This window comes from Podarcis erhardii (assembly GCF_964252035.2).
Source record: "Podarcis erhardii genome assembly, chromosome: 3".
In the NCBI taxonomy this organism is placed as follows: domain Eukaryota; kingdom Metazoa; phylum Chordata; class Lepidosauria; order Squamata; family Lacertidae; genus Podarcis; species Podarcis erhardii.
In genome coordinates, this window is record NC_138507.1 from 90,083,768 (window position 1) to 90,111,731 (window position 27,964).

Sequence of the window (27,964 nt, forward strand, 5' to 3'; positions counted from 1 at the left end):
AAACTCCTTGGCAGCAGCCAAGTGGAGACAACCTTCCTTCATCTGACATGAGTCCAAGTAGTTTGAGTCCTTCAACATAGCTTACTTGGTATGGCCATACAGCAGCTGCTCCTTTTGCTGTCCCTCATTGAAGTAATACAAAATTAGAAGCCACATGAAACACTGTAAAAGACTTGGTTTAGATAAACTGGAGCATTCAGAGCAAATATAAGTGGAGAATACACCTCTGAGATGAAAAAAACATATGAAATTAAATGCAAAAGGGGCTTTAAAAGGTAAAGGTAACCCTGACCATTAGGTCCAGTCGCGGATGACTCTGGGGTTGCGGCGCTCATCTTGCTCTATAGGCCGAGGGAGCCGGCGTTTGTTCGCAGACAGTTTCCAGGTCATGAGGCCAGCATGACTAAGCCACTTCTGGCGAACAGAGCAGCGCACGGAAACACCGTTTTACCTTCCCGCCAGCGCACTACGTGCTTTTGAACTGTTAGGTGGGCAGGAGCTGGGACCGAACAACGGGAGCTCATCCCATTGCGGGGATTCGAACCACCGACCTTCTGATTGGCAAGCCCAATCACAAGCAAAGCCTGGTTTTAAAGCTATCTTAATTTCAAATAACCTGTTCAAATATGTGATTGGTACTCCAGTTAGACATTAAAAATTCCACCCATAAGGTTACAGGGGAACCAAGTATTTTTAGAGTTTGGAGCACAGCATTTCTTCGTTTTGGAGGTGTAATTCCATTTTAAGCCTGAATGGGGGGGGGGAATGTTTCAGTGAGCATGTTAGCCATTTTGAAACTGTTCAGAATTTCCAATCTGTTTGTAGCAACCAAATCAGATAGCAGGGCAGGGCCCTGCCATGAACAGGTAAAGTTCTCTGCAGCAGAACCTTTGTCCCCCATTTCAGAACACAGCCACTTCACATGTGATTAATGTCTATCCTGCTCGTGCGAAGAAGATAAAAGGAGTTTTTTTCCTCCGTCACTGAGCTCCTTAGAGGAAAGACGGGAGTACGTGAAGAAGGATAAATAAGTGCAACAAGCACAGCCTCAGGCATGTCTACTCAGAGGCTAGTTGAGCGCCGCATCCCATAGTCGCCTTTGAATAGACTTCAACTAGCCAGAGGTCTTTTACTGCGCTCACTGAGGCTTACTCCCGGGTTGCAGCTTCAAGTCAGCCATAGCGATCGCCTAGCTTTCCTTTGTTCCACATTGCCGGCGCGTAACCGGTATGATGATTATTATTTTTTTAATAACTGGGTGGAGACGACGAAGTGCCTCAAGGGCCGCTATGGCAGAATAGCGGTGTGCCAAACATGACAACTAGTTGCTTCCCAAGCTCAACCCCTAAGCATTGGATCCCGCGTTACAGATCCTGCTGCGGGCTTGCGAGCAAACCACACCATAGCTGCCAACGTTTCCCTTTTATTTAAGGGAAATTCCCTTATTCCTTGCAAGAAAAGGGAAAAGTGGACAGCTATGAACCACACGCTGGAGGAGCCAAGCCGCTGTGCCCCCCCCCCCCTCGACCGACTGAGCGAAGCCCCTGCCTGCGCGCGCGCTTCCCCAGGCGAGAGGAGACGCCTTGCACCCCGTCAGCGCGTCCGAGCCGCGCGAGGCGGGTGGAGGCTAGCGCGCCTGCGCGGGGAGGAAGGGGGGGGGTGTTCCGGACCACGTGGCTGCCGCGGGGCCGCCCGCTTGCCTGCTGGGAGCAGAGAGGGCCGGGCCTCGAGTGAGGGAGCGAGCGAGCGAGCCAGCGAGCGCCATGGCGTCGGCGTCAGCGGCAGGAGCGTGCTCGAGAGAAGAGGCCTCGGCCGTGGCGGCGGCCCCCACCGGCGCGCTGCCGGTCTTCGCGGCGGCGGCCCCGTGCGCCTTCTCCCCCGGCGGGCGGCGCTTGGTGGCTCTGTCGGGGCCCGACGGGCGGCTCCGCGTGTGGGAGACGGGCAGCAGCCGCCTGCACCACGAGTACGTGCCCTCTGCCCACCTCAGCGCCGCCTGCACCTGCCTGGCCTGGGCGCCGCCGGGAGCAGCAGGAGGAGGCCGCCCGTCGCCCAGCAAGGTAGCCCCGTCCCCCCAGGGCTGGAGGGGGTCGGAGCCGGACGGGAAGGGAAGGCTGGGCCTCCTTCGCCTCCCCCGACGGGAGGGGGCCTGTCAGCCCTCGCGGGGAGGCAACGAGGGGGAAGGCAGGAAAGGAGAGGTCTCCCCCCCCCTAGAAAAAAAAACCGAAGCAGCAGCGAGCCTTGCTTCTTCCTCACGTGCGACTGGGCCTCGGGTGCCCAGCAGGAAGAAGCAGCGCTTTTTGGCCTGGCCGCGTAGGGGGTGTAGTGGTTTTGCAATAGTGGGCGAGTGGGGGGTTTTCCTCCTCTTTCCCCGATTCTTTTTTTTTGGGGGGGGGGGTTTGAGGATTTCTGCTCTAGCGGGTCCCGTCCACCTCCACCACCACCAGGGCTCCCTTGGGCCGCAGCTGCAGCACATGTGTTCCGCTGTGGCTCCGCCCCGAGGCCGTCGCATGGTGGCTGGCAGAGAGGAGTTTGCGCCCCGTGCGAGTGGAATCTGCGCCACCAGGGCGAAACCGCATCCTGGCCTTGACTAGGTAGCCTAGCCTCCGTCTGTAAAGAAGCTCTGGGTGGTCGTTCTCCCCCCCCCCCCAGCTCTAAACAAGATCTCAAGTTAGGAACTCAGGGAGCTACTTTATTCCATTTAAAAAAGCAAAAAAACTCATCTGCCCTCTCTGGGAGTATAGTAGCTTTTCAGGTTTCACGCAGGAGGGCTGAATTTGGGGTGGTTTGCATAAAAAGCAAGCAGTGGTACTACTGAGATATGGCCCTCCTCCCCTTTCCTAATCCAACCCCTGAGTCCAGAGATGATGCTGAGGACTCAGCTTTGGGTGGTGTGTGTAAGTCTCTCCCTCTCTGTGTATAGGAAGCCAGTGATACTAAGAAATAAATCCCCACCCCCCCAGATCAAGTTAGCAGTGGGCTGCATCCTTGATAGCTTGGTAACAGAGGATGTGGGGCAGCCCCCCACCTTGGTTATGTTCTTCAGTGCACCCCTTTACTTCATCCTGTGCAAATGAATTCACTCCAGTGGGTGATCACTGTAGGGGTGTCAAAACTAGTTCCTGTACATCTCAATTTCTTTAGTGAGAGTAAGGATAAATGGCAAGGGAGCCGTGTAAGAGATATAGAAGCTAATCGCCAAATGGCACCTTAAACCTAGGTTACGGTCGCCACAACAGAATGTCTAGGCACCTTTTTTTGGCAATGAGATTTCTTATTGTTAATATTTTCATTCCTATACTGCTTTATGTTTTAAAGGAAAAAAGTCTCAAATCTCAAACAATCCAGAATAAGACAGATTCATGCTTCAAGGAAAATATTTCAGATCCTTCTCTGACGTTTTGCTTTCCCCATATTTATTTATTTACCTACCTACCTAATTTATATAGCTGCCCCATAGCAGAAGTACTCTAGGAAGCCAGTGTGGTGTAGTAGTTAAAGTGTCAGATTAGGACTTAGGAGATCAGGGTTCAAACCCCTATTCAGCTCATGAAGCTCACCGGGGGGGGGGGGCGGCGACCCTTGGCCAGTCACTGCCTCTTAACCTACCTCCCAGGGTTGTTGTAAGGATTGCTTCAAAGTTTGCTTTTGAAGGCTGTAGCCTTGTGCTGCAACAGTTGTCCTCATTTGGCACATGGATGTTCTTTAGCAAAATCCCATCCCTGTTTATTCAAATGCAAGTCCTATTAAATGTGTATAGAATGTAGCCTTGGTGTCCTAATTTACTATTTTATTTATAACCTGCTTTTTCTGTTAGTTCAGATATTTTCTGCACAGTCCATCAGTTGCTCAGTATTGATATCAATGGAACAGTGGCCTTGTGAGCTCTTTGTACTAAATCTGATATGTGAACAAATAAATAGGGGCAGCCTTCTCTATATCACCACATCATTCACAAACTTAGAAGAGTTTCCTTTTTCCTTGGTTTACCAAGGAACGCAGCAAAGTTACTGCTAGTCTTGTAGCAAGTGGGAGTGCAATTTTGAAAGAATAAATGTTAGTGCACATTTTTTCCTATGGTCACATATAAGTCAGTGTAAAGTACAGACATAAACTTTGTTTCCATAGGCACATTTGTTAGCCAATTCTGTTCAAAATGTTGCAGAACTAAAACACCCTTGCTTGAACCATTCATGTTGCTCATGTTATTTAATAATACATAAAAATCATTACAGTTGTACCTTGGATTCCGAACGCCTTGGTACTTGGACGTTTTGGCTCCCAAACACTGCAAACCTGGAAGTGAGTGTTCCTGATTGCGTATGTACTTTGGAACCCAAACATCCGACGGGGCTTCCAATTGATTGGCTGCACTCTGCAGCCAATCAGAAGCTGCACTTTGGTTTCCGAACGATTTGGAAGTCGAATGCGTTTCCGGAACAGATTCCGTTCAACTTCCAGCGTAGGACTGTATTCTTGATCAGAAGAATACTTCTAGTCACATGAAGCTTATCTATATATTATAACATCATGCATTCCTCAACACCTTTTAACGTATTTAAAAGGGCTACACATTTTTGAGAGGGAAGGCTTGCTACCAAGACTAAGAATGTCCTGGAGATGAGTATAAAACAGAAAGCGGATTTCCTGGCAGCATTCAACTCAACCTGGGCATTCTGTATTTCAGGGTACTTTCTTTCTTCTGTCCATGCCCAGTTTGATCAGGAGTAAGTTGTCCCCCGCCCCAAAGATCTTAATACTGTATTGCTTCTTTGTGCTGAATTTTGAGACCTGTAAAAAAAAAAAAACAAAAAAAAACCAGTGGTCTGCAGAGAGAAAGAAATGTAACTGTTTAGATAACATGGATTCCAAAAAGCCTCAACATCTCTAAAACTGACAGTGTTGGCTTTTGAAATCAGTACTTCATTCAATATGATTTACTTGTAACCTTAAAATTAAGAACCCAAATGCTTACTAAATTTGTTGACAAATCTTCTAGTATGGAGAAATCTGAATTTATGCATGGAAAGGTATAATCATTTAGTGGAGAGTTGCTTTGTGTGTAGTTGGGGGTTTTTTGTATTAAATGAAATTACTGTAACAATTGGTACAATTGTTAAAGCTACACACACATACTCAGAGCACACACTCTGATTCCTTTCCTCACATCCTGATTCAGACATACTGTGATTCACTGTGGTGTCTGAAACAGGCAAAAATGGTTTGTATGAATTGTAGTAAGATTCTAAAACAGAATCAGAAGCTGAGCTGTAAATGTTTCTAATTCTGATTTGGAAGCAAACGACCATTTATGTCACAGATGGTCAACCTAGGCCCTCCAGATGTTGTTGGATTACTCAGCCCCAACTAGGATGGACGGTGGTCAGGGATCATGGGACTTGTAGTCCAACAAGCTTAGTGGGGTTGTAGATGTTAATTTATAAGTAAGATTTTAAATGGGATGTGTGTGTGTGTGTGTGTGTACGTGTGTACGTGTACATGTACACACACACACACACACACACACAGACAGACATATAAGTGATATGTATATGTTTTGGGTTTTCCTTTCTACTTTAGGTGCCAGAAACCAAAGTTTGTTCTTATGGCTTGTGCAGAGCTTAATTCAAAACAGTACAAACCTAAAATAAGTTTAAGAAAGTAGACTTCAGGTTTTCATGCTAGCAGTTCAGAGAGAATCAGCTTAGTGAGTTTATAGGTGAGAAATCAAATATGCCCTTTGTGTGGTGGTCTAGTTCACAGTATTGTCCAGACTGACACCTGCCATTCATGCTGTGTGTCTTGCCTATGCCTGAGACTCCTTCACTGGTGTCACTTGTGGGAAGGGTGAAAATCTGGGGTAACATTACTGCCAAACCTGGAAGGCAGATGTTGGTCTGGGGGCAGGGGAGCCGGCCTGCAGAGAAACAGCAAAATAGAAACTGAAAGCAGAGAGGAGGGAATTGCGATTTATGTGGAACAAAACAGGAAAAAATGGTTTAATTTTATAAACAAATAAGGCATCAGAAGCCTTTGGGCAGGAAAATAGAAAAGAGAGGGGGTAATGGAGGGTGGGGCTCACATCCATGGTGGCAAGGAGTGAAACCCGGTTTGCAAGTAACACTAAACCAAATCTTGACTTGCTGTGTGAGCATGTGGATTCCCAGTGAGGAGACCACAGCCGCTGCACTCATGCCCTTGTCCTGCTGCTGTGCTGCCCAGAGCTATGCCATGGTTTGGCTTAGTATGTTGTCAAAACTCACATTTGTGGTTTGTCTCATTCCAAGCAAATTGCAAGCTGTTTTTTTTAAAAAAAAATAATAAGGGAAAAATACCTTGGTTATTGGTTATAAGCTTGTGGTTTGGATGATGAACTAAGTCAAACCATTGCTTTACCCTGGGTAGCATGGTGGCAGCAGAATTGGGAGAGGAATGCAGCAGTGACAGTTTCCTCTCTGGGAACACGAACTGAACTTCTGGGAGCGAACTGAAGCAGAGAGGGAAGACTACATGCATACTACAAAGAGGATGGCGAGAGTAGAGCACACTGGGGGAGAGGATTAATAAAGAGATTCAGAGAAACAAGTTAAAAAAGAGAGGAGGGGTTCCTACAGGCTGCTGGAAGAAAAAGGAAGATAGAAAATCAGTTAAAATAATGAAACTATAGCAAAAATGGTTGTCCATTGTTTACTTAGTGAGAATCCTCCTGAGTTAATAGAAGCATAACTGGATCGGAATTTGAGTTGTGGCCCAATATTTTTTAAAGGTGGCAGTTAAGAACAACATTTCCTGTTAATTCATATTAGCTCTTTTTGTAGCCATAGGTGAATAACATACTTTTGGCACAGTCTTTTTAAATGGCATAGTCTTTTTAAATTGAAGATGATGCCTTCCTCTTTATGTGGCTGGGAGAGAGATTTTGCAGAATATTTTTAGCTTGTTTTGGAGACGAAGAAAAGAGCAAAATGTGTGCTTTTAAACTTGCTCTTGAACATGGCCCTTACTGGAATAAAGGCAATACTTAATATTGAGTATAGGTTGTCTCATTTGGGGAATAAAGCATTTAAAGCGGGAGCTTGGTTTTGTTCTGGGTTTTCTTTAAAATATACAACTAAGGCTCTAAGTTTATCCCCTTCAATGTGTGAATAAACTTTGTTTCGTTTTGCCCAAGGATAGCAAACATGGAGCCCTCCAGGTGTTGAACTGCAACTCCCATTAGCCCAACCCAGTATGATCAGGAAAGATGCAAATTGGACTACAGCTTAACCTGGAGGGCACAATATTGGTTATCCCTGACCTTGCCTGTAAAACTGTAATTTAATATAGCCAACCAGACTATTTCTTCTGTCTTCATTTGATCGCTTTACAGGAAGGCCCTCAGAGAAAGAAGAGGAAATCTGAAGCTGCAGAAGCAGGTGAACAGTTAGATCTTTTGGCTATTGGTACTGCAGTTGGCAGCATTTTGTTATACAGCACAATAAGAGGAGAATTACAGAGTAAACTAGTAAGTATTACTTGCAACAACATTCAATGTTTTTCTACGACTAAAATAAATTGTATTTTTCTTAACATAGGTTTTATTAGACTAGCTTAATCATAGCTCACATACAATGGTTCAAGCATTGATGCAGTTAGAAATGGAATTTGTAAAACCTGCAAGGTGTCATGGGAACTTGAAATGCCTGTGTTTTTGGTGAAATACATGACAAGATAAGAGAATAAATTACCCAAATTTCATGCAGCTGCTTATATGAATTTTACAGTGTGCTGCTTATACAGCGTGCTGACAGTGTGCTGCTTATATGAATTTTACTTGAAATTAACAAAGTCCTTCATAAGTAACTTATTTAGGTTTTGTAAAAGAATGTACTTCCCTGTCTGTGACTGAAAAGATGGGAAGTTAATATTTGGGTAAATTACAATGTATCTCTCTTGGTGGACCTGTGGTTCTTTAACATGTATATTAGTGTCCGGGTAAGTGGACTTAAAGGAATAGCAAGATGTATAAAGAATTCAAGGGGGATAATTCAAGTTAAGCCAGAAGCAGGCTGAAATGCCAGAAGGGTCTCATGACGCAGATGGACAAATTTTGCTTCCTTGATATTCTGGAAGTATTCCCTGATATTTGGGTAGTAAGTCAGTGGCCTGCTTCATGCATTTCCTCTGGGCTGCAGTTACCAAAAAGGTAAACAATTTCGGAGGGTGATTAGAAATGTTATACAAATGCGTAAAATATTCATACCTCCTCAATATGTCAGTAATAAGCAAGTTCAGGTACCCATAATGGGGAACCTTTGGCCTGCCAGGCTGTTTCTAGCCATCTTTGCCTGCATGCCAATGATGTGATGTAATTTGATGTTACCTGTTAGTCACTTTAATCTGGCCCACCACTTTTCACAGTTTTCCTAGGGTTACATTGAAGTCACAATTTGTTGTTCTTTGCTGTAGTTTTTATTGTACAATTTTTAAAGACACATTTGAAAATGGTACATTTTCTGCATCTTCTGTCCAGTTGCTAGAGGAGTTTCTGCAGATCCTCATATCATCTATGGTAATGCTGAGGAGCCCCCTTCTTAAAATGATTCATTCAGGGAGAACTTGAAAAGTAGAAGAGCATGATAGAGTGGACACATCTCTTGTATGACTAGATGTAGTGATTATAGGACAGCTCAGGAAAGAGGTACTCAAACAATTAAAAACAAGGATATAATCATTTTGGTCCATAAGAGAGGAAAAAAACCCTCCAACGCCCACTCTTAGATAGCACCTTTATTAGTACCAACCCAAAAAGTCAGAAGAATGTGGCAAGCTGTTGGGCTCTTCAGGATTTTTCATTGGGCATGGTGTTACCTGGGATGGAGACAGTAGTTGGATGAGGAAAATTACCGTATTTTTTGCTCTATAAGACACACCTTTTCTCTCCTAAAAAGTAAGGGGGGATTGTGTGTGTGTCTTATGAAGCGAATGCAGGCTGCGCAGCTATCACAGAAGCCAGAACAGCAAGAGGGATTGCTGCTTTCACTGTGCAGCGATCCCTCTTGCTGTTCTGGCGTCTGAGATTCAGATTTTTTTTTTTCTTGTTTTCCTCCTCCAAAAACTAGGTGCGTCTTGTGGTCTGGTGCGTCTTATAGAGCGAAAAATACAGTAACTGCTTCTCAATCTAACCTACCTCACAGGGTTATTGTGGGGATTAAATTAGGAATGGGAGAACCATGTTTGTCACCTTGAGCTTCTTGGAGAAAAAGGTGAGATATAAATGCACCACCACAACAACAAATGACAACGATGATGCAACTACTAATAATAACAATCCATCTGTGTTCAAACATGGTCTGCCTGCTGCTGCTATGTCTAGTTCAACCCTGGCTAACAAAGCCATGTGTTTTCCACTACTTTGTCCTGAAGAAGTTTGTCCTAAGCATGAAGTTACTGGGCGTGAATGATAGAGCACAGAGTAATCCACAAGCACCCCAGTGACAAATGTTTTTGCAAAAGTACTGAAGTGGCCACAGAAGGGTAGCAGAGATTGCTCTAACACCACTAAGGAAGTGATGTTACTTGCTAATAACCTTTTCTTTTCCTCTAGAGTGGTCATGACCGTAAAATAAACTGTGTACGGTGGCACCAGGACAATGGCTGCTTATATAGCTGTTCAGATGACAAACACATTGTGGAATGGAACACACAGACGTGCAAAGTGAAATGGTGAGTCTGGTTTTAAAAACAACACAAAACAGCTACAGAGAATTTATTGCTGGAGTAGATTCCATACATGGAGGTTTAAGACATTTGGGGCGGGGGGGGGGGATGGCATGTTTTCTGCAGCAAATTATTTCCTCTATATTATGATGTGCGTGCAGTAAGAATTCTCATTCAAGTTGGGGAGCATAAGGCCTTTACTTTATGTAGCAATTAAATTGGTGGCTGCTGTGTGGACGATAGGTTGTTTTGCTGCTAAAAGGATTTATTTGCGAGTTATTTTAGTTGCAATCAGGGAGCACATTCAGTGTAGAGAACATGAGATAAAAATCATAGGTATATGAGAGATGAGATGTTGCAGGTGCCTGGAGGTGTTTATAGCTGTACAGTGATAATATCACCACTGATGTTATTACAGGAGTGAATCTGATTTATTTCAGATAGCTGCATTTAAACTCTGTCTTTGGAAGTATTTCCTGGATTCAGAAGAAGCTCAGCATTTTAAAGTTTCTTAAAGGGGGTGGGCAGGATAAAGCACAAGGTCTATTTATCTGTTTTGGTTATTAAAGCACATTTCCTGAAGATTAAAGCATGCAAACTTAATAGAAGACTTCCTGTGTTGATCAAGTTGTCCATTTGCAAAAAAGGGAATGTTTCTTCCTCACTTATTTTTTTCTGGCTTCTGTGAAGTTATTGAGCTTCTGCAAGGAATGACTAAACCAAAATATGTATGATTTGGAATACCGGAAGCCTTATGCAGATTTATAGACCTTACACATAATTGCGTTGCCTTCCCTGCTCAGCCTAACATTTACATATTGCACTTGGCATACAGGCTACAACCAGTTGATGCATGTCCAATTGATGCGTGGCCATGCACCCACACATCATGGCAACTTGGAAGTGGCCAGAAAAGGGGGCGGGTCTGATTTATGCACACTTCACCATCACACACGATTACCTGGAATACAACCCACATGCAAATCGGAGGTTGCCTGTGTATGTTAGCATGCAAATGCCCAGACTACTGTTGTGTAGGTCTCTTAAGCTGTTACAAATGAGGCCAGTATTTGAGTGGGCTGAGCTGGCACAGTTCCGATGAGCCCTGAAAAGCTATATGCACATTTATATATTTAAGATATATATACAATTGGCAAATAAAACCCATAACAGCTTGGGACCAGTTTACTTCCAGGATTACCATACCAATTTGACTGCTTTGATCTGTGGACCTGGTTCTGTTACAGGTGCCACGTAATACTCATTCTACAGTTGTAAGATACTGTAGCAGCACCTGCACTTTGGAACTCCCTGCCTGTCAATACCAGGCAGGTTCCTTCACTGTATTCTTTTTGGTGCCTGCTTAAAATATTTTTGTTTACACAAGCCTGTCCAGATATACAGTGGTGACTCGCTAGACGAAAAGAATTCGTTCCGCGATTCTCTTCGTCTAGCGGTTTTTTCGTCTTGCGAAGCAAGCCCATTGACAGCTTAGCGGATTAGCGCTATTAGCGGTCTAGCGGCTTTTAGTGATCAGCTGAGAAGCGGCTTATCAGCGGATCAGCTGTTAAGCGGCTTAGAGGCTTAGGAAAAGGGCGAAAAAAAGCGGGGGGGGGGGGAAACCCACGGGAACTCGCAAGACATTTTCGTCTTGCGAAGCAATCCCATAGGGAAATTCGTTTTGCGAAGCGCCTCCAAAACGGAAAACCCTTTCGTCTAGCGGGTTTTCCGTCTTGCGAGGCGTTCGTCTTGCGGGGCACCACTGTATAGATGCTGATGTGTTTTGATCTTTTAAATGTTTTAATTACTTGCTTTTAACTGTTTTTATTGGTAATTTTAATACTTCTTGTAAGTCACTTCCCATGGCACATTTAACACTCTTGAAACAAATGTTTTGAGGCTACAGAATTCTATTATTTTAAATGCCCCTCCCTTTATTTTTGCCATGGTACGTACTCTTGCCAGAGCTGTGCTCACTGTTCTTTCCATTCTTCTCAAACTTTCTAGCAAATGGAAAGGAGATAACAGCAGTGTGAGCTCACTATGCATCAGTCCTGATGGAAAGATGCTTCTGTCAGCTGGTCGATCTATCAAATTGTGGGACCTGGAGACCAAGGAAGTCTACAGAGTAAGTATTCACTTGGGGTAAATAAGAACATAGGGAAGATTGCTAACTTCTTATGGTGAACTGAGTTGCTTCACTTCATCCTGTTTAAGTAATATAATTTAAGATAGAGGTTTGCTGGAAGGTTTGCTGTGATGATACTGTCAATGTGGTTTCTACTGGCTGACAGTTGAATGAGGACATGAGATTCCTTGGCTGTGTCTGAGCACTGCCAGCAGCCTGTTCACCAAATTACATCTGCATTATGCAGAAGCATAGAGTTGTGTCCAGGGGTTTCCCTAAGCAGACAAAAGGCTCTTTGATCCAGAAGAAGACTCTTGTCTACTCTCAATCTCAGCTGTTACGTTTGCTTGATTATGTGGGGTCTCCCAACCTTTGGAAGAGTCTTTTTGGTGTGCTGCCATGGGAAAGAGTGGGCAGCCTCATCACACACACACTTTTCTAGATTTTTAGTTAAACATAACATAAGTGTAATGCTAGAGTAGACCAAAATCCTGTCTTGTCCAGGGTCTGTTTCCCATAGAGACCAACCAGGTACCTATGGGAAGTTTATAAGCAGGAGATGAGAAAAATAGCCGTTGATTGCCTTATACAACAATAGTTTGTCTAAAGCTTTTTAAGGTGGTTCCCAGCCTAACACAACAATTTATGTTGTTGAGCTGATGAGCTCGAAGCCTTTTTTCCCACTTAGCTATGTCTTAGTTCCTAAGGTAGATTTGGATATATCAAATGACGGATATACCTAGACCTAGAAGTTTGTTTCTTTTGAAGCACACTGACCAATGCTTACCCTGTGCTTATTTTTCCACTAACTGGAAAAATGATTCCATTACATGCAGAAATACAGTACCTTTGAGCACATGAGCATGACAAGCTGCCTGTCCCTCCCACCCCAAGACACTGTAATGCATTATTATGCAAAACTAATTTGTAATAGGTTTCCTGCTATTCTAAGGAGCCTCTTTGATTGTTGAACCTGACATTTTTTATATTACCTTTCTGGGAAGCTCTACAGAAAGATGGAATAGATTAACTCTTATGGAAAGAATAATGATTGGAGAAATAGAAAGCAATAACATCATGAGATAATGATCTAATGTACTGAAATGCATTCTTAAAATGACTTGCTCAAGCTCACAAAAGAACATCATTTCTTTTTTGGATAAAGAACATCGTTACCAGTTTACCTCTTTATTTATCCCAAACACAAGACTTACAACTTCTGCTGCAATACATATAAGCTTATTGTTATTGGATTTAAAAGTGGTTTTCTTTAATACTTGCCTTTCATACTAATCCTAAATTCATTTTCTCGTAAGAAAATCCCATTGATTTTGGTAGAACTAGTGTGTAGAACAGATCTTTTATCTTACATTTTTTAATTGGGTTTCATTTCTAAAATTTCTTCTAGCATTTCACAGGACATGCTACAGCAGTTTCAACTCTTATGTTCGTCACAGTACGGCCTCCCAATGAAAATCAACCCTTCGATGGAATTACAGGGCTATATTTCTTATCTGGAGCAGTGCACGACCGGTTACTCAATGTTTGGTATGTAGCTTTCCCCCTAACAATCAGTGTTGTCAGTTTGTACCCCAAAATATGAAATGTACTTAGAAACACAAAAAGCTCCATGATCAGAAATGTGGATTTTGGATAGTTGCTGTGAACAGATGTAATGAAAAACGTGGCTTCTATTCCTTCACAGTTCAGTGCAGAAATGAATTTCCAGGGTTCTCTGAGCATGTGCTTACGTTACACTATGGTGTCGTTGTTTGGTTATTTTTGCCTCATTTTTGTCACTATTATATCTCAAGGCAGGTGAGATCAGACAGGAAAGAAAGGAATGCTGTAATGAGTTTCATGGCTACAGATGAGCCAATTCATATCGACCTGACAATGTCAGAAAGCAAAGAGGAGGTAAGGAAATGTAACTCACCTATTGATTTTCTGATGCCACTGTGTAGAAACTATTTTGGCTCAGTTCTGATCTATTTTGTATAACTGGAGAACTTAAAAAGCAGCCATTAAAAAGAAACTTTGTGATTTGAAATAATTAAGTTGTATTTATAGTAATTGTGTCTGATGAACATTTCATAGAATCATAGAGTTGGAAATGGACCCTGAGGATCATCTAGTCCAACCCCCTGCAGTGCAGGAATATGCAGCTGTCCCATAGAGGGATCGACCTGCAACCTTAGCGTTATCAGCACTATACTCTAACCAACTAATCTATTTGACCACATTTATAGAAGTAGAGAAAATATCTGAATTATTGATATGGTAGTTGTTTTGTGATCTGATGATGTATTATTTCTTTTCAGCCAGTTAAATTAGCAGTTGTATGCAGAGATGGACAGTTGCACTTATTTGAACAAGTCTTGAATGGGTAAGTTGGTATTTAAACATACACACATCTCTATTTCAATATTGTGTTACCAAAGCATTGAAGAGAGTGGTGGGACAAATCTCTGTTGGCAGCAAGGTTCAGTTTGGATGTATCTGAAACACTGAATACTCTTTTTAATAGAGCCCAATATTTGTGTTTGTCTTATAATTTGATCTTTAATAGAAGTCCTTTCAGCTGTACTTTTTGAATTGTTTTTAATGACTGAAGCAGAGAACTGTGAAATTGAGGGGGGCGATATTCAGGTTTGCCTCTGATTATCACTGTAGGCAAATATAACTTGCCTTTGTTAACCTGTCAGCAAAATGGCAAACTTGAGGCTTATTCTCCTTGCCATCTCAGCACATGGTAGCTGTAGTTCTCTACAGCATTCAAACTCTGAGGTAGTTGTGTTGATGGCATACTACAAAGAATTTGATTGGCTACTTGATGGTCTTTGGTTGGTTCTGTCAAGGCAAACCAACCTGGGATAATTTTTTTATGAAGGATTGTATACAGATTAATGCCTAACTTCATTCATTATGGAGCTTGAGCTTTGATTGGCAATAAAAAAGTAGCTTTGGAAGGTTGTGAGGCTTGCTCCCATGTTTGACTGTGAAGAGATTTTAAAACTGCGGAGACAGGTGTGCAGAATATAATATCTAACAGACTTATTTCCTTGCAGTTCCTGCAAAAAACCATTGACATCAAAATGTACAATCCAGGTAGCAACATCTGGAGAGGGAAGTGATACCACGCCAAAGCCAATCCCTATTCTAGCAGCTGCATTTTGTTCCGATAAGGAATCATTGCTACTTATGTATGGAAACTCCTTACAGCCTGTCATTGAGAGAGTGGTATGTGATGTCTTTTTGAAACTCAAAAGTTGATGCCTTGATACAGAATCTGAATCTAAGTTGAGATTATTACTATTTCATGCTGAGTTTTATCTGATGCTCCTTGTAATATTTCAGGAAAGCTCTGTTTTTGCCTCATAATTAAAAATTCATTAATTAAAAGTTCATATAGCCTCTTGTTTTTGCAATTCAGTTGCAATTAAAACTTTGTTAGCTTAGTTTATACATAGGTTACATGATTGGGGGAAGTGGACAGCCTAAAAAGCTTTCATTCAAGAGTCTTCCCTGTTACTAAAACTACTTGGATACTGTGACTAAAAACTGTTACTGACCTGTGAAAGTATCGACATCTATTTTTGTGTCTCCCTCTGTTGTAGCCTGTGAATACTACAGAGTCACATATGTGCTTAGTAAGAGACATTCAGAAGACCTTGATGCTTAAAACAGAAATGGCTGTGACAAAGGTAAGATTGAAATCTGTTTTTAAGTAATCCTTTTCATAATGAAGATGTTGGTTTCTTTGATATAATACATAGAGTAAAAAAAATATGGCAAGTTCATGGTGGCATCCCAGAATGTATTTTTAAATACAGTGGTGCCTCGCAAGATGAAAAGAATCCGTTCCGCGAGTCTCTTCGTCTTGCGGTTTTTTCGTCTTGCGAAGCAAGCCCATTAGCGGCTTAGCGGATTAGCGGATCAGCTGTTAAGCGGCTTAGCGGATCAGCTGATAAGCGGATCAGCTGATAAGCGGCTTAGCGCTTAGAAAAAGGGGGAAGGAAAAAAAAACCGCAGGAACTCGCAAGACATTTTTGTCTTGCGAAGCAAGCCCATAGGAAATTCGTTTTGCGAAGTGCCTGCGAAACAGAAAACCCTTTCGTCTAGCGGGTTTTCCGTCTTGCGAGGCATTCATCTTGTGGGGCACCACTGTACACTGGCGTTTTTGTCTATGAAGGTGATTTGAACCTAAGATACAGTTCTGCTATGGATATGTTTAAAATGATGGATTTGTGAGTATATTCATGATGATAAGTGTCTTGTCTTTAACAACACCTACAAAACTATTTCGTCTTCAGTTTCTTGATATTTTATCCACTTGCGTATTGGCATAGATGGGCGAATGTAAGCTTTCTAACAGTGAACTTACAGGGCTTCTTCTGCTACACTAGCCACAAAGGAAGGGAAAGTTTAAGGTCCTCGAGTATGCTGTGATGACTTTGATCTTGGTTTCGCTTTTTGCTGAATTCCAATGATGACACATTTCTCTTGGCTGTCTGAGCATACCTAAAGGATGGAAAGCAATTTGTATATCTCACAGGGGCATGCCTCTCTGTTCTAGGAGCCCTTATAATTAGGATCCAAACAAAGCCCACCAAAATAGTAGACTCATTGTAAGCAGGATAGTTCCTTAATGAGCCAAATGAGTGTTGCTTAACGAGCCAAAATAATGCTGCAATCTAATCATCTTTGGGAATAAGCCCCAGGGAAATATGTGTGGCTTACTTCTGAGTAGACATGCATACAGCATTGTCCTGTTATTACTGAAAATATGTAAGTTCTGTTTTTGTCATGCATCTGGTGCTATTAGCTGTTGCTTATTTTGATATTTATCCGTGTACAAATTGAGCATGGATGGTTCCAGTGGTTTAGTTTATGACCTTTGGCGAAAACTCAGATTTCCAAAATGCAGACTTTTCTTGCAAACAAATTCATGTTAAAGTAACCATATCATTCAAAAGTTGTACCCAATTAAGTTCTACTCAAAGAAGGCCCACGGAACCACTATTGTGCATAAGGATTTTCATTGCATAAGTGGGGGGACAGACACTTCCACAGGCCTCAGTACAGGCAGAATAAAAGAAAATGTGGGAAGGCCATTTGAGCTTCTGCTACCTTGCTGTAAGAATGCAAACGGAAATCCCATGGGAAATTGCCATGCTTTTACTGGCCTTTGATACCCTCCACCCACATATATGACTTAAGGAGTGATCAGTCTACCTACCCTGTATCTCCTGTTAATATGCTTCCTGGAAGGAGGGACTGGAGAGCTTGCCTTTCCCTAGCAGCTGCCCTTTGAATCTTAGGATGGTCTAGTGTTCCAAGCAATCAGTATAGTTTAAGTCACTAATAAAGGTGTTGTTGTTGTTGTTGTTTTAAAAAAAGTACTGAGGCAACTGAGAACTGGCATATGGCGGCATTACCCGTTCTGCCATCCCAGCAATAATGGGTTTCAGTTCCTAAGGCACAAGAGATTTCAACAGGTTATTAGGATTTTTTTTAAAAGTGCATTTTAAAGATCATAAAATTTAAATTCTAGGTATTAACCGTGCAGTTCTGTTTGCTTAGTAAGTATCTTGTTTCTGTTATTTTTCTTACCGTTTAAATTGTTTAAATAATGAACTAGCTGCCAGGTATGTTTTCTCTTAAAAGAACAGTTTTGGTTTCAAGTGAAATATCTGTTGTGCAAATTAAATTGGAACAAGATCAAAATTATTGTGTAAAATAGGGGGGCAGTTGTACTCGTACAAACGCAGATATCTTTTCTTCTTCTTTTTTAAAAGGTGAAAACTCCCATAATCAACTCGGAAGTCAAAACGCTAATGCCTGGACTTCCTGGCCATAGTGCAGCTATCAAACCTTCATTTCGTGGAGAGAAAATGGAGACCAAAAGAAAGTCTACTGCAGCTGGTAGAGAGGTGAATTGATGTTTGGCCTAGAATAAACGCACAGCACAATAATCCATGTACAGTACACACTGTGGAGGAGAATGCACTTGAGATATTTCTTCAGTACACTAACTTTCACGTTGTGTTCTGGGATCTCTGTGGTTTCTCAACAAGAAGGCCAAATACAGTGGATAAGCTTCATTGAAGTACAATTCTTTGCTTTCTCTTTTGCTTTTCTTTATAGCGTACATTTGTGGGGCAGTGTCGGGGCACATTCTCAGTTCACATGGGGCAGTGTTGAGGCACAGTGTGTCTGGCCAGTATGCCATATCAATGGCATATATACCTGTGAAGGTATTGCCACTTCGTGTGTATGTTTTGTGGTGGTGATGGGGAAATGATTGCTATTTGTTTTTAAGTGATTATTCTAACCAGACAGTTCAGAGCTTCACAAGAAGTGGTCAAAAGTTCAACCCAGGGAATTGAAACTATATCATTTTATTTGTATGCTGCCTTTCCAAGGACGGCTTAGAATATATTTTTTAAAAAAACACATGTAACTACAAACATAAAAAGTCATAAACAATAAGCAAACATCAAAAAGTACAAAAACAAATTGAACGGTTTCCACATAAATCATAAGATACAAGCTAAAGATACAAAGAATTAACATCCACCACAGTAACAACAGCCCCCCAAGCAAAAACTGCTAAAGAATACCCCACTTCCTAGTCATCCATTATCTCTTGATTGTGTTCTGTCCTTAAGCTTAATGAATGGCTGGTCTTTCAACATGCTACTGTAGTGCTGTGAAGAGGGATCTGGCTTATTGGTGGGTGGCATAAAAAGCACCACAAAGCTTAATTATGGGGATACTGTCCTGTATGTAGTGCCCCTTGCTGTGCAAATAAGAATGACTTTTCCCTTGCTGTATAGGAGAGCATTGAAGACCGCCTTGGTGCAATGGATATTGATGTGATGAAAATGAAACAGTCAACAGGAGGCCTTCCGCAGACGGACAATTTCGCAGTGCTTTTAGTTCAGGGTTTGGAAAGCAGTGATCCTGAAATACTAAATGTAAGTGTAAAGAGCGTTGTGGATAGGGAAGACTCCCTCTTGTACCAAATAGCCATATTTAGTATTTTATTAGGTTTTATGTATTGCTTATGTGTAAGTCAACCTGGAAGCTTTATTGAATGGTAGCATAGAAATAATTAAATGAGGGGTTTGCTTTGGTTACTGCATCCCTGTTGATGCAGCAGGCTACCCACACTCCAGGGCTGCATGTTCCATGTGTTCCCTCTATTTTCAATGTTGTGGCTGTGAGTTCTGTTGCTTAAATGGTAGCACATGTTTTCAAGAGGGGGGGAGATACTGTAAACTTGGGGAACCCCAACATTTGCAGAAGTACCAAAAGAAGTCTTCATGAGGACTAATTTTGCTCAATCACCACAGAATGCTGTCATAGCGTTTCATCCAGTACTGTATTGTGCACACGCAGAATGGAATTTCACTTGCACAAAGGGACCACCCTCCCTTGTGCACCCTCAAGATCCGCTCGGGAGAGTTGGGAGATACTTCGGAGCAGATTTGGGGTCTGCATGGTGGGGGAAGAGGGGAAGGTAAAGTCCTGTTGCGTGAGTGGAAGTGCATTCATGCAGTAGCTGTTTGGAATGAGCTGAAAACCTGGTGGGAGGGTGGCTGGAACTAAGGTGTTGTTGAGGAAAGCATGGCTGACAAGTTTAATAGTGAGCATGACCACTCCACGTTGAAACATTTTGTTGTAGGTCCCACTTGTTTTTGCATTATTTTCATAGAATTGTAGAGTTGGAAGGGACCACGAGGGTCATCTAGTCCAACCCCCTGCCCAGTATGGGGCTTGAATCCATGACCCTGAGATTTAAGTCTCATGCTCTACCAAATGAGCTGAAGGCTGTGTGTCTATGTCTGTCTGTCTGTCTGACTAGTCCAAGGCCATCTGATGAGTGGGACTTTGAACTTTGGCTTTACCGGTTGAATTACAGTGCACTACCCAATATGCCACACTGGCTTCTGATACAGGGCATTTTTGGTGCCAAGCATAAGCTAGTAACATGGTTCTTTCACTGATTTGCTTTCCCCTCTTTTAACAGAAAGTGCTTCAAACCAAGAAGGAAGCAATAATAAAGAAAACAGTAGCCAGAATGCCTGTGTACTCTGTCATTCCTCTGCTGCATGAGGTAAGAAATATTTTATTATAAGTCACTACAATACCAACATTACACCAGAGTCTTAGTTGAAGCAAGGCAGACACAAGCTTTGTCATAAACTGGAATGGTATGTCTCTTTCATATGAAATGGGGTGGCCTTTAGTTCTCAAGATTCTGTGCCTTGTCAAGCTGAAAGCCAGTTATGAAAACAAGGTTAGTTTCTTGTCACATAAAACCTGATGCAGCACCAGAAGTGAAAATAAATGGTTGTTCTGAAAAATGGAAACAGACAGCACTGTATCTTAGTAATATCTGCATAGAATGCATTTCACCACAAGTGAACGTAGTTCATTGCATTATTCCAAGCGGAATGGCTGCCATGACATATTCAGAGGAGAGTATTGCCGCTGTGCTACTTGACAGAAGTTAAGCTGTTCAGACTATCAAATTTTTTTTATTGGTTTTCATGTAAATACTAGAACTACATATAAAGAAAGAGACTTAGGGATCATAATTGCAGATAATAAATGGCAATCAATTTGGCACAACCCATCCCTATGAACCATCTCTGCTCGTTTGCAGGAGGCTTCTCTTTAAATTATATTTTGCTGTTCAGACTAGTAAACAGCTGTGTGTAGAAACCAAGCCGATTTGTACACAAACCACAGCATGTTGTCTTGAATTCTCCCATTGGCTTTTATTCTGATGGCAGCTGAACACTGAAACATCACATTATGTTGTAACTTGTGGTTAAAAATGAGTGCAGTGCATGATTTTGAATTTTATATCAAGTTCCATTCTGCTTTCTCAGTGTTCAACAGAGCTATCACACTATAATCAAACTTGCTGAATGATCCTTGGTTAAACCAAGGGCTCACTTTGTGCAGCCCTTTGTGTAAAAATAAAAAACCAAGTCTGAAACCAGCATTTAACCAATGGACCAATATTTTAATAAGCTGATGTTGATAGATAAGGTCTTGCAATCTGGTTTGCCATGTAGTACACTGTTTTCTTGGTTTTTTGTGCTCCAGTAACAAAACTGTGCTATAAAAAATACTTGATGATGATGAATAAAATATCAAATGGAACAGAAAGCTGAGTTACAAACCTATTTGGAAGCAAGGTTTTGAACACTTGAGAATTTATATTTGCCTTACTGAAGAAAATGTTTATATCAGTCTTGTTATAGCTGTGCCTGCTTTCTCTATTCCATTTTAGCTCACAAAAAGGCTGCAAGGGCACCCATATAGGTAAGCAGAGATTACATATTTTTCTTCATTAAAATGTGGAAGCACAACTCAGGGCGGCGGTCAACATATATGACATAATTCTGTAAAAGAGTTACTATCAAAGGAGACATAACCAGCAGTTAAAGATCATAAAAACATCTGAAACTGTACTAATCGATATTTAAAAGGGAGGAAAGTTCCATATAACAGCTCTGATACATCCTTCTGTTAGACAGTGATAAATGATAGTCTCCCGATCCAGCAGTAGTGGTGCTTGAAAGAGCATTAATGTTTAGTTAGTAGCACCAGATGTGCAGTTTGAGTGTGTATCCATTTTAAAGGAATGCAGCATGGCTGGGTGACATCCACAGACAGATGTGCATCTGATTTATTTATCTTTCAGGCAAACTGATAGTTATTGCTATTTCAAATTCATCAATTATTAAAGATGACGGAATGGCTAAATCTGTCATAATAACTTAGAGCTGTCCTGGTTGATCTTTGCCTGACACCCTGGGGAGCCAGGTGATTCTGGGTTAGATGGTCGTAATTCTGCATTGAGGTAGCTTTCTATGTGCACTCTCATCTGCTTTGGGGGGAAAAAATGTGAGCGAGGCCGTGCTGCACTTTGGGCTGATGTAAATGCCACTGCTGTGAACCGTACTGCTTAGATGGTGCATTGTGCACATCATGATTTCTGACAGTTTCTTCATTTGTATCCCTTTGTGAAGTGGGCTGGGTTCTTCTTCTTGAGATATGAAGCATGCTTTGTATTGTTTTTCTAACGCATGTCAGTAAATGCAGGTCACTCTCTTTACTCCTTGTTTTCCAGCGCCTCACAAATGGTTCGATGGCTAAAGGCCGTTTTAACTATACATGCATCTTACCTTTCAACAGTAAGTACTCTTAAACGCTCTCCTGTATCCCAACTTTGTGCTTCAACGATCCCATTTGTGTGACCTGAATTCTTTGCCTGTCCCAAAGCTCACTGATTCTTAATGCTAAGCCCCATTGCATGCAAGCAGAAGCTCACATGCGCAACATTGCGTTCTGCCCATGGTTCTGAATTGTGCTGATATTGAGACTATGGGCAGATCCACACCTCCAAAAATTGAAACCCCACTGCAGCAGTCCAGTGACAAATAACAATGGTGTCTCTCATTGATTAACTTAGTGGTGTTAATCCAACCTGTGTGCCTATTCAGGCCTCCCTGTTTGGTCCAAATATGCCCACCTGCCCATCATCTAACATCAGGTGTGGAGAAAGGAAGAATTGGACACTAATTCTTAGTACCTGTAATACTTTTGCTTCGTGGGAGAAAACCATTACTGATGCTGCTGGTCTCATGCCCATGGAATGGAATTTCAAAACTGGGGAGTCACCACAGAGAAGGCCATATTCCAGAAGATGAGACCCAGTAATTGGTTGTCTCTTTGACATCTGATGGGAAGGCATTCCACAGGATGAGCGTCACTACCAAGAAAGCCCTCAGAGCTGGACCTCAGTGTCTGGGCTGAACAATGTGGGTGGAGACGCTCCTTCAGGTATACTGAGCATGAGGCCGTTTAGGGCTTTAAAAGTCAACACCAATACTTTGAATTGTGTTCGGAAACATACTGGGAGCCAATGTAGATATTTTAGGACAAGGAGTTACATGGTCCCAGCGGCTGCTCCCAGACACCAGTCTAGCTGCCGCATTCTGTATTAATTGTCGTTTCCAAGTTACCTTCAAAGGTAGCCCCACATAGAGCATATTGCAGTAATCAAAGTGGGAGATAACCATGTACCACTCTTGTGTATATGTGTATATTTAATATTTATATTTAATATTTATAATATTGCAGGTGGCTTGGTGTTATAGTAAAATGTTGACTATTCCCATGTATCTTGTTAAGAGACAAATGCTTTCTCCCTCTCCTTCTCAGTTGCCAGATCTGGTCCCTCAGCTGGGAATGCTATATCAGTTAATGGAGAGCAGAGTGAAGACTTTGCAGAAGCTCTCTCGCTTACATGGGAAACTCTACCTTATTGTCACCCAGGTGAGTTGAAGTGGGTTGTAGGGCACAGGAAAACTATGAATGTAAGAATGGAGGGATGTTACATCTTACAAGAATCATGGCTTATACTCTCCTGGGTGTAATAATTGATTTTAATAGTACTGTACAGTATTTCTCACAGTCCTGTTGCTCCTTAAAAGCTAATAGTCGTGACATAAGCAGTTAAGAACTAAATCCCACATTGTCATCTTGATAACAATATATCCTGCAGTATATTGGTTTAGCCTACTGTGAAGAATACATCTGAGCAGCTAACAAAGTTCTAGCCCATGGACGTTTTTGCCACAATAACGTTTTGAGTCTTTCAGATGCTAGAAGGCTCCTCATGATCTATTAGAGAGAAACGAGGATATTTCTTTGGAAATATTTTGAAAGACGTATATGTCTCTGTGTGATTATTTTTATATTACAATAACATACTATTCTGGATAACTTTCTGGCATTCATTAAGTCTTACAATTTTCAAGAAGTGTTTCTGAGCATATGGGTAGAATCAGGTGTTAGAGATGCAAACATTTAATGTAACCGTCTGAAACATCCACATGCTTTTAGTTGTATTGTAAACTTTTCTCATCCAACAGGAACACAACAAGCTCTCCGAGCAGCACTGCTTTTTAATTGCATGCAATTCATTTTACTTTCTATGAAGTAATGCAAGTTCTACACATGTGGTAGAATGGCATCGTTTTATAAAATATTGCTACAGCCCCTGTTAATGCCATACATTTCTTTTCAGGTTGCTGCATTGGAACAGACTCAGGATGTGCCTGATGTCAACCAGACTGCAAAGCTGGTGTATGAAGAAGGTAAGGAAAGGGACTTAAGTGGAGGTGCCTTGGGAGCTATCAGGGAACAAGATGGGCTCTGTTAAGGCCATGGCCCCTTTGTTTCAGATTTAGATTTGTGCATGTAGCATTTTGGTCTTATAGACTGCAATTGGTAAGGAAGAGAATGATTCCACATCGCTGAAATAAGCCTCAAATAGTTGAATCAGTTTTATTGCTGTGTTCATGTCAGGCTCTCAAAAGTTGCTTCCAGTATTAGTCTCTGCATGGAAGGAAGAGTTGGACTGAGCCTGCTGCCCCATGTTCAGCATTGCATGTCCAGTCCCCTATACTCATGAGTTCAGCAAAACATCTGAAAAGGCCGTTTCCATCCAGGCATACAATTATAGCCATGTAGGGGCCCTTTTCAGGTGTCCCCTTGAACATGCAGATGTTTGGGCTAGTGGGGACAGGTGACATGGTATAGACTAAAAAGGGGGAGGAGATTTTATATAAATCCTTAAGACTGCATGCATTTAAGGCTTTATATAAAATCTATATAAAATATATATATCCCATCAGAAATTGAAACGCTACTGCCGCAGTCCAGAGATCAAAAACAATGGTGTCATTGATTAACCTGATGGGGACTCAAGGTGGCTTGCAGATAATAAAGAAGCAGCTAAAACCCCCCAACAACAATTAAACATTAATATAATTAAAACACGATCTCACTCGTATGCGTGGATGTTTGCATATATAAAATATCTATTTAAAAACATTATCAACCATGCAGCTTGCCTAATTGTAGTGCCAGAGTGTTTGGTCAGAATAATTCTAGAAGTTGGCTGGCTAGTTTACTGGTCCTGAGTGACTAGAGGATTTGGTGAGGGTTAGAACCAAATGAGAAGCATAAAGGGGTTTTTGTTACAGGCTGAAACCAGCTTGTTAGTCTTCTTTAAGAGGGCTTGGGGACTACTGTTAAACTTTGAACGCTACTGAACCTGTTTTTTTCTGCCAGCAAAATTGCTTTGGATCTTACGAACTAATATAACAATAGGTTAAATGAAAGAGTTTTTTAGCATATAGTAGTGCACACTCTTAGTATCTCTTTGAAGTAAGGTCTGTCTCAAACCTCGTGCATTCTGTCCTGACAGAATCATCAGAGGAAGGTTCGGATGATGAGATGGCTGGAGAAAATGATTCAGATGTAAGTAAAAGCTCCCAATTAGTTCCTTTCCCCACACTTGGAGGTCAGGCTCTTAAAAGTGATCACAGTAGTCATGTGTCTTGTCACTTTCTCCTGCAGGAGAACTGGGATGAAGAGGATGAGAAAGAGGAAAGCGATGAGAACGATGAAAGAGATGAACTTTCAGGCGACGAACAAGAAATGGCTATAGAAAAAGAAATCAATGGGGAATCAGATTTGGATCCAGAAAATGAAAGTGAAGAAGAATAGCATATGCTTTAAAAGGGGGCGAAAACTCCTATTAACTGGCCTCCAAAACTTTCTGGACTGCCACACTGAAAACCGCTTACAACACACAAGGGATACTTGGCCCCAACGGCTGTGATGGCATATTGGGACACTGTATTTCCAAGCCCAGAATGTGTAACAATGCCAGCCTTCTTATTCCTTTACCGCCTGTCCTATACTTCCTGGGATCACAGTGAAAGATTTTTCTTCTACATAGTAGGCAAAGATTACCCCCCATTTTCTGGACATTTCATTTTGCATCTTGAATGAAATAGTTTTACCAAGGCTCTTTGGATGATAAACTTGTTGCAGCTCAGTTTCAACAGTTCCAAATTCTCACGGAATGAAGACCACTTCTACCTTAGCCCTCTTTAGTTAAGTACTTTTCCAGTTGGCACCTTGCTGCATTTTTTGGAAGAGAATAAATATTTTTGTAAGACCTTAATGTTGATTGTTCTTCCTCTTCTCTCTCTCCGCCCATGTCCGTTCGCTCATAACCGAATTACTTAGGCCTTGGCAGTGGTACAATGCCAATCAGGCTGAGCAAAGCGTTTTCTTTTTGAAACCAAACTTTTTATATGTGTGTGTAAAATCAGTCACTTTTCTTGTACTTCAGAAAAACAAAAGAAAATTAGGTTCATTGGTGGTTCCTGACCTCTTAATTTTAATTGAGCTTGTATATAAGTTTAATGCTGACCCAGATACAAGAGTCCATCTTTGGAAGGATAAGGATAAAAAAAATGAAAAGAGGGGGCAGATGCTTGTGAATAATGTAACACAACGCGTATACATTTATTAGGAATTTTTAATCTTCGGGGCAGAACAGGGGTTGCCATTAGTTCAATTAAACTGAAGTGGTATGAACAATTTTTGAGAGTAAGGTTGGGTAAAGGTTTTGAGCCATTAACCAGTATAATGTACAGTTATTTGTCTATAATTGGAGCTGTTGCAACCAAATACTGCCCTCCTTTGTAAAGTGAATAAATATACATTGCCTTTATCATGTACTAGTCCTGTCATGTGTTGGGTTATAGTTGAGTGCATGCAAGCTGAATTTTGTACTAATGATGATTTATCAATTCTGTAGATTTATCACATATTCTTCCACTAGTGTTCACTCTTAGGTTTGAAATTACTTTTACAGAGACTCTTTTTTTATGGAGTTTCTTGCAGGGGTGGGAGGCTCAGTAAGTTCTGCAGCTAATCATTTATTATTTATTAAATTTGCATACTGCCTTTCGCAGATCTTAGGGCAGTTCACAACAATAATGTGAATTATTGGAAATCTCAAGTATCACCTCTAAGTATATGGGTTGTATTAAAAGTTTTAGAGAGGCAGACATAGCTAAAACAAATACAGTCCCACAACAATTACTATATTCTGTATTTCCGTATCAATAACTTAAACATTCTTATTACATTGTTTATTCTATAAATTTAAGCAACTCAGTCCAAGTATTTAGATGTAACTTGCTTTGTTACTTCAATTTTGGCGGGATGTGTTTTTTTGTGTTTTTTTAAATTCATTACTGCGCACTCCTTTTCCCTCAAAATTAATTTAATATTATATGACAGAATTCTGACTCCACAAGAGTTTAGGAGAATAGGTGTCCGGCACCATATGTGTTCACTGTGTCAGTCTGAACTACCTGCCATTTTTAAAACTGCAGTGAACAAGGCCACCTGTCAAAAACGAAAGAAAAAAGGTGGAAAATAGCAATTGTCGAAGCCACCACTACCACAGATAACAGTGCTTTCCACATAATGAAAGTATTACACAAGCATTATGGATCTTTTGGCAAATGACGCAACTTTGGCAACAGGCGAAAAAGTGGTTTGAGGACTGCAATATTCCAGGGTAGCTATGAAATGGTAATGTCAAAATGGAAGTATTCAGAGGAGAAAACAGAGCAGGAACCTCCCTTGTTTCCGAGTCCAATACATCTGCTGGACCCCATATCCATTATCTGTATTTGAACAACCAAGTGATTGAGGAAATCATGGAAGCAGTTTCTGGACCACATTGAAATGATGTTATTAAATATGTATACTGCCCTTCATCTGTAATGGTTCACAACACAAAATGGTGGCAATTCCTTTCAAATATGTCATGGACGCTTTTGTGGAAGCTAATTTAGCCCATCCTCTACTACTGTATTGTGACTTTAAAAGGGTTTGGGTTATTCGTACACGTCTGAATCATTCTGACCAAGAGGTGCTACCCCATCTTGAAGGGCAAATTCCAGCCAGGCAAAAGCACTTGAGGGGGCAGAACAGAAACCATTGGGGCAAGACCTAGGTAGAGTCCCCAGGCATCGCAATTTTTCTGATGGCACAATAAACCTGCTTATTTTTTAAACATACCACATGACACACTGTTTCCATACTGTTTACTTGTTTATTCTTAACCTAAATAACATAAGAGCCTGCTGTTCTCACAGTGGCTACTAGATGCCTGTGTCAAAATGTCAAAAGAACTAGCATTTTTATTTCATTGCTTCCTCAAACTTAGTTTAAATG

At 41.5% G+C, this 27,964-nt stretch overlaps 2 protein-coding genes across 2 annotated transcripts in view; one reads left to right on the forward strand and one right to left on the reverse strand.

The window, feature by feature from the left end:
• PCARE (photoreceptor cilium actin regulator) overlaps positions 1-27,964 on the reverse strand; it is a gene marked incomplete at its 5' end in the record, with an annotated part of 409,145 nt that overhangs the window by 257,583 nt on the left and 123,598 nt on the right. The window lies entirely within an intron of this gene.
• Positions 1,749-26,444, forward strand: WDR43 (WD repeat domain 43). The gene is made up of 18 exons (XM_081856019.1): positions 1,749-2,057; positions 7,367-7,501; positions 9,584-9,702; positions 11,704-11,824; positions 13,233-13,372; positions 13,639-13,741; positions 14,146-14,210; positions 14,893-15,064; positions 15,442-15,528; positions 17,623-17,757; positions 18,664-18,804; positions 19,860-19,946; positions 21,135-21,166; positions 21,978-22,041; positions 23,072-23,185; positions 23,940-24,009; positions 25,125-25,177; positions 25,277-26,444. Exons 1-18 carry the CDS (start codon positions 1,764-1,766, stop codon positions 25,424-25,426), a joined length of 2,082 nt encoding a protein of 693 aa, XP_081712145.1. The 5' UTR covers positions 1,749-1,763; the 3' UTR covers positions 25,427-26,444.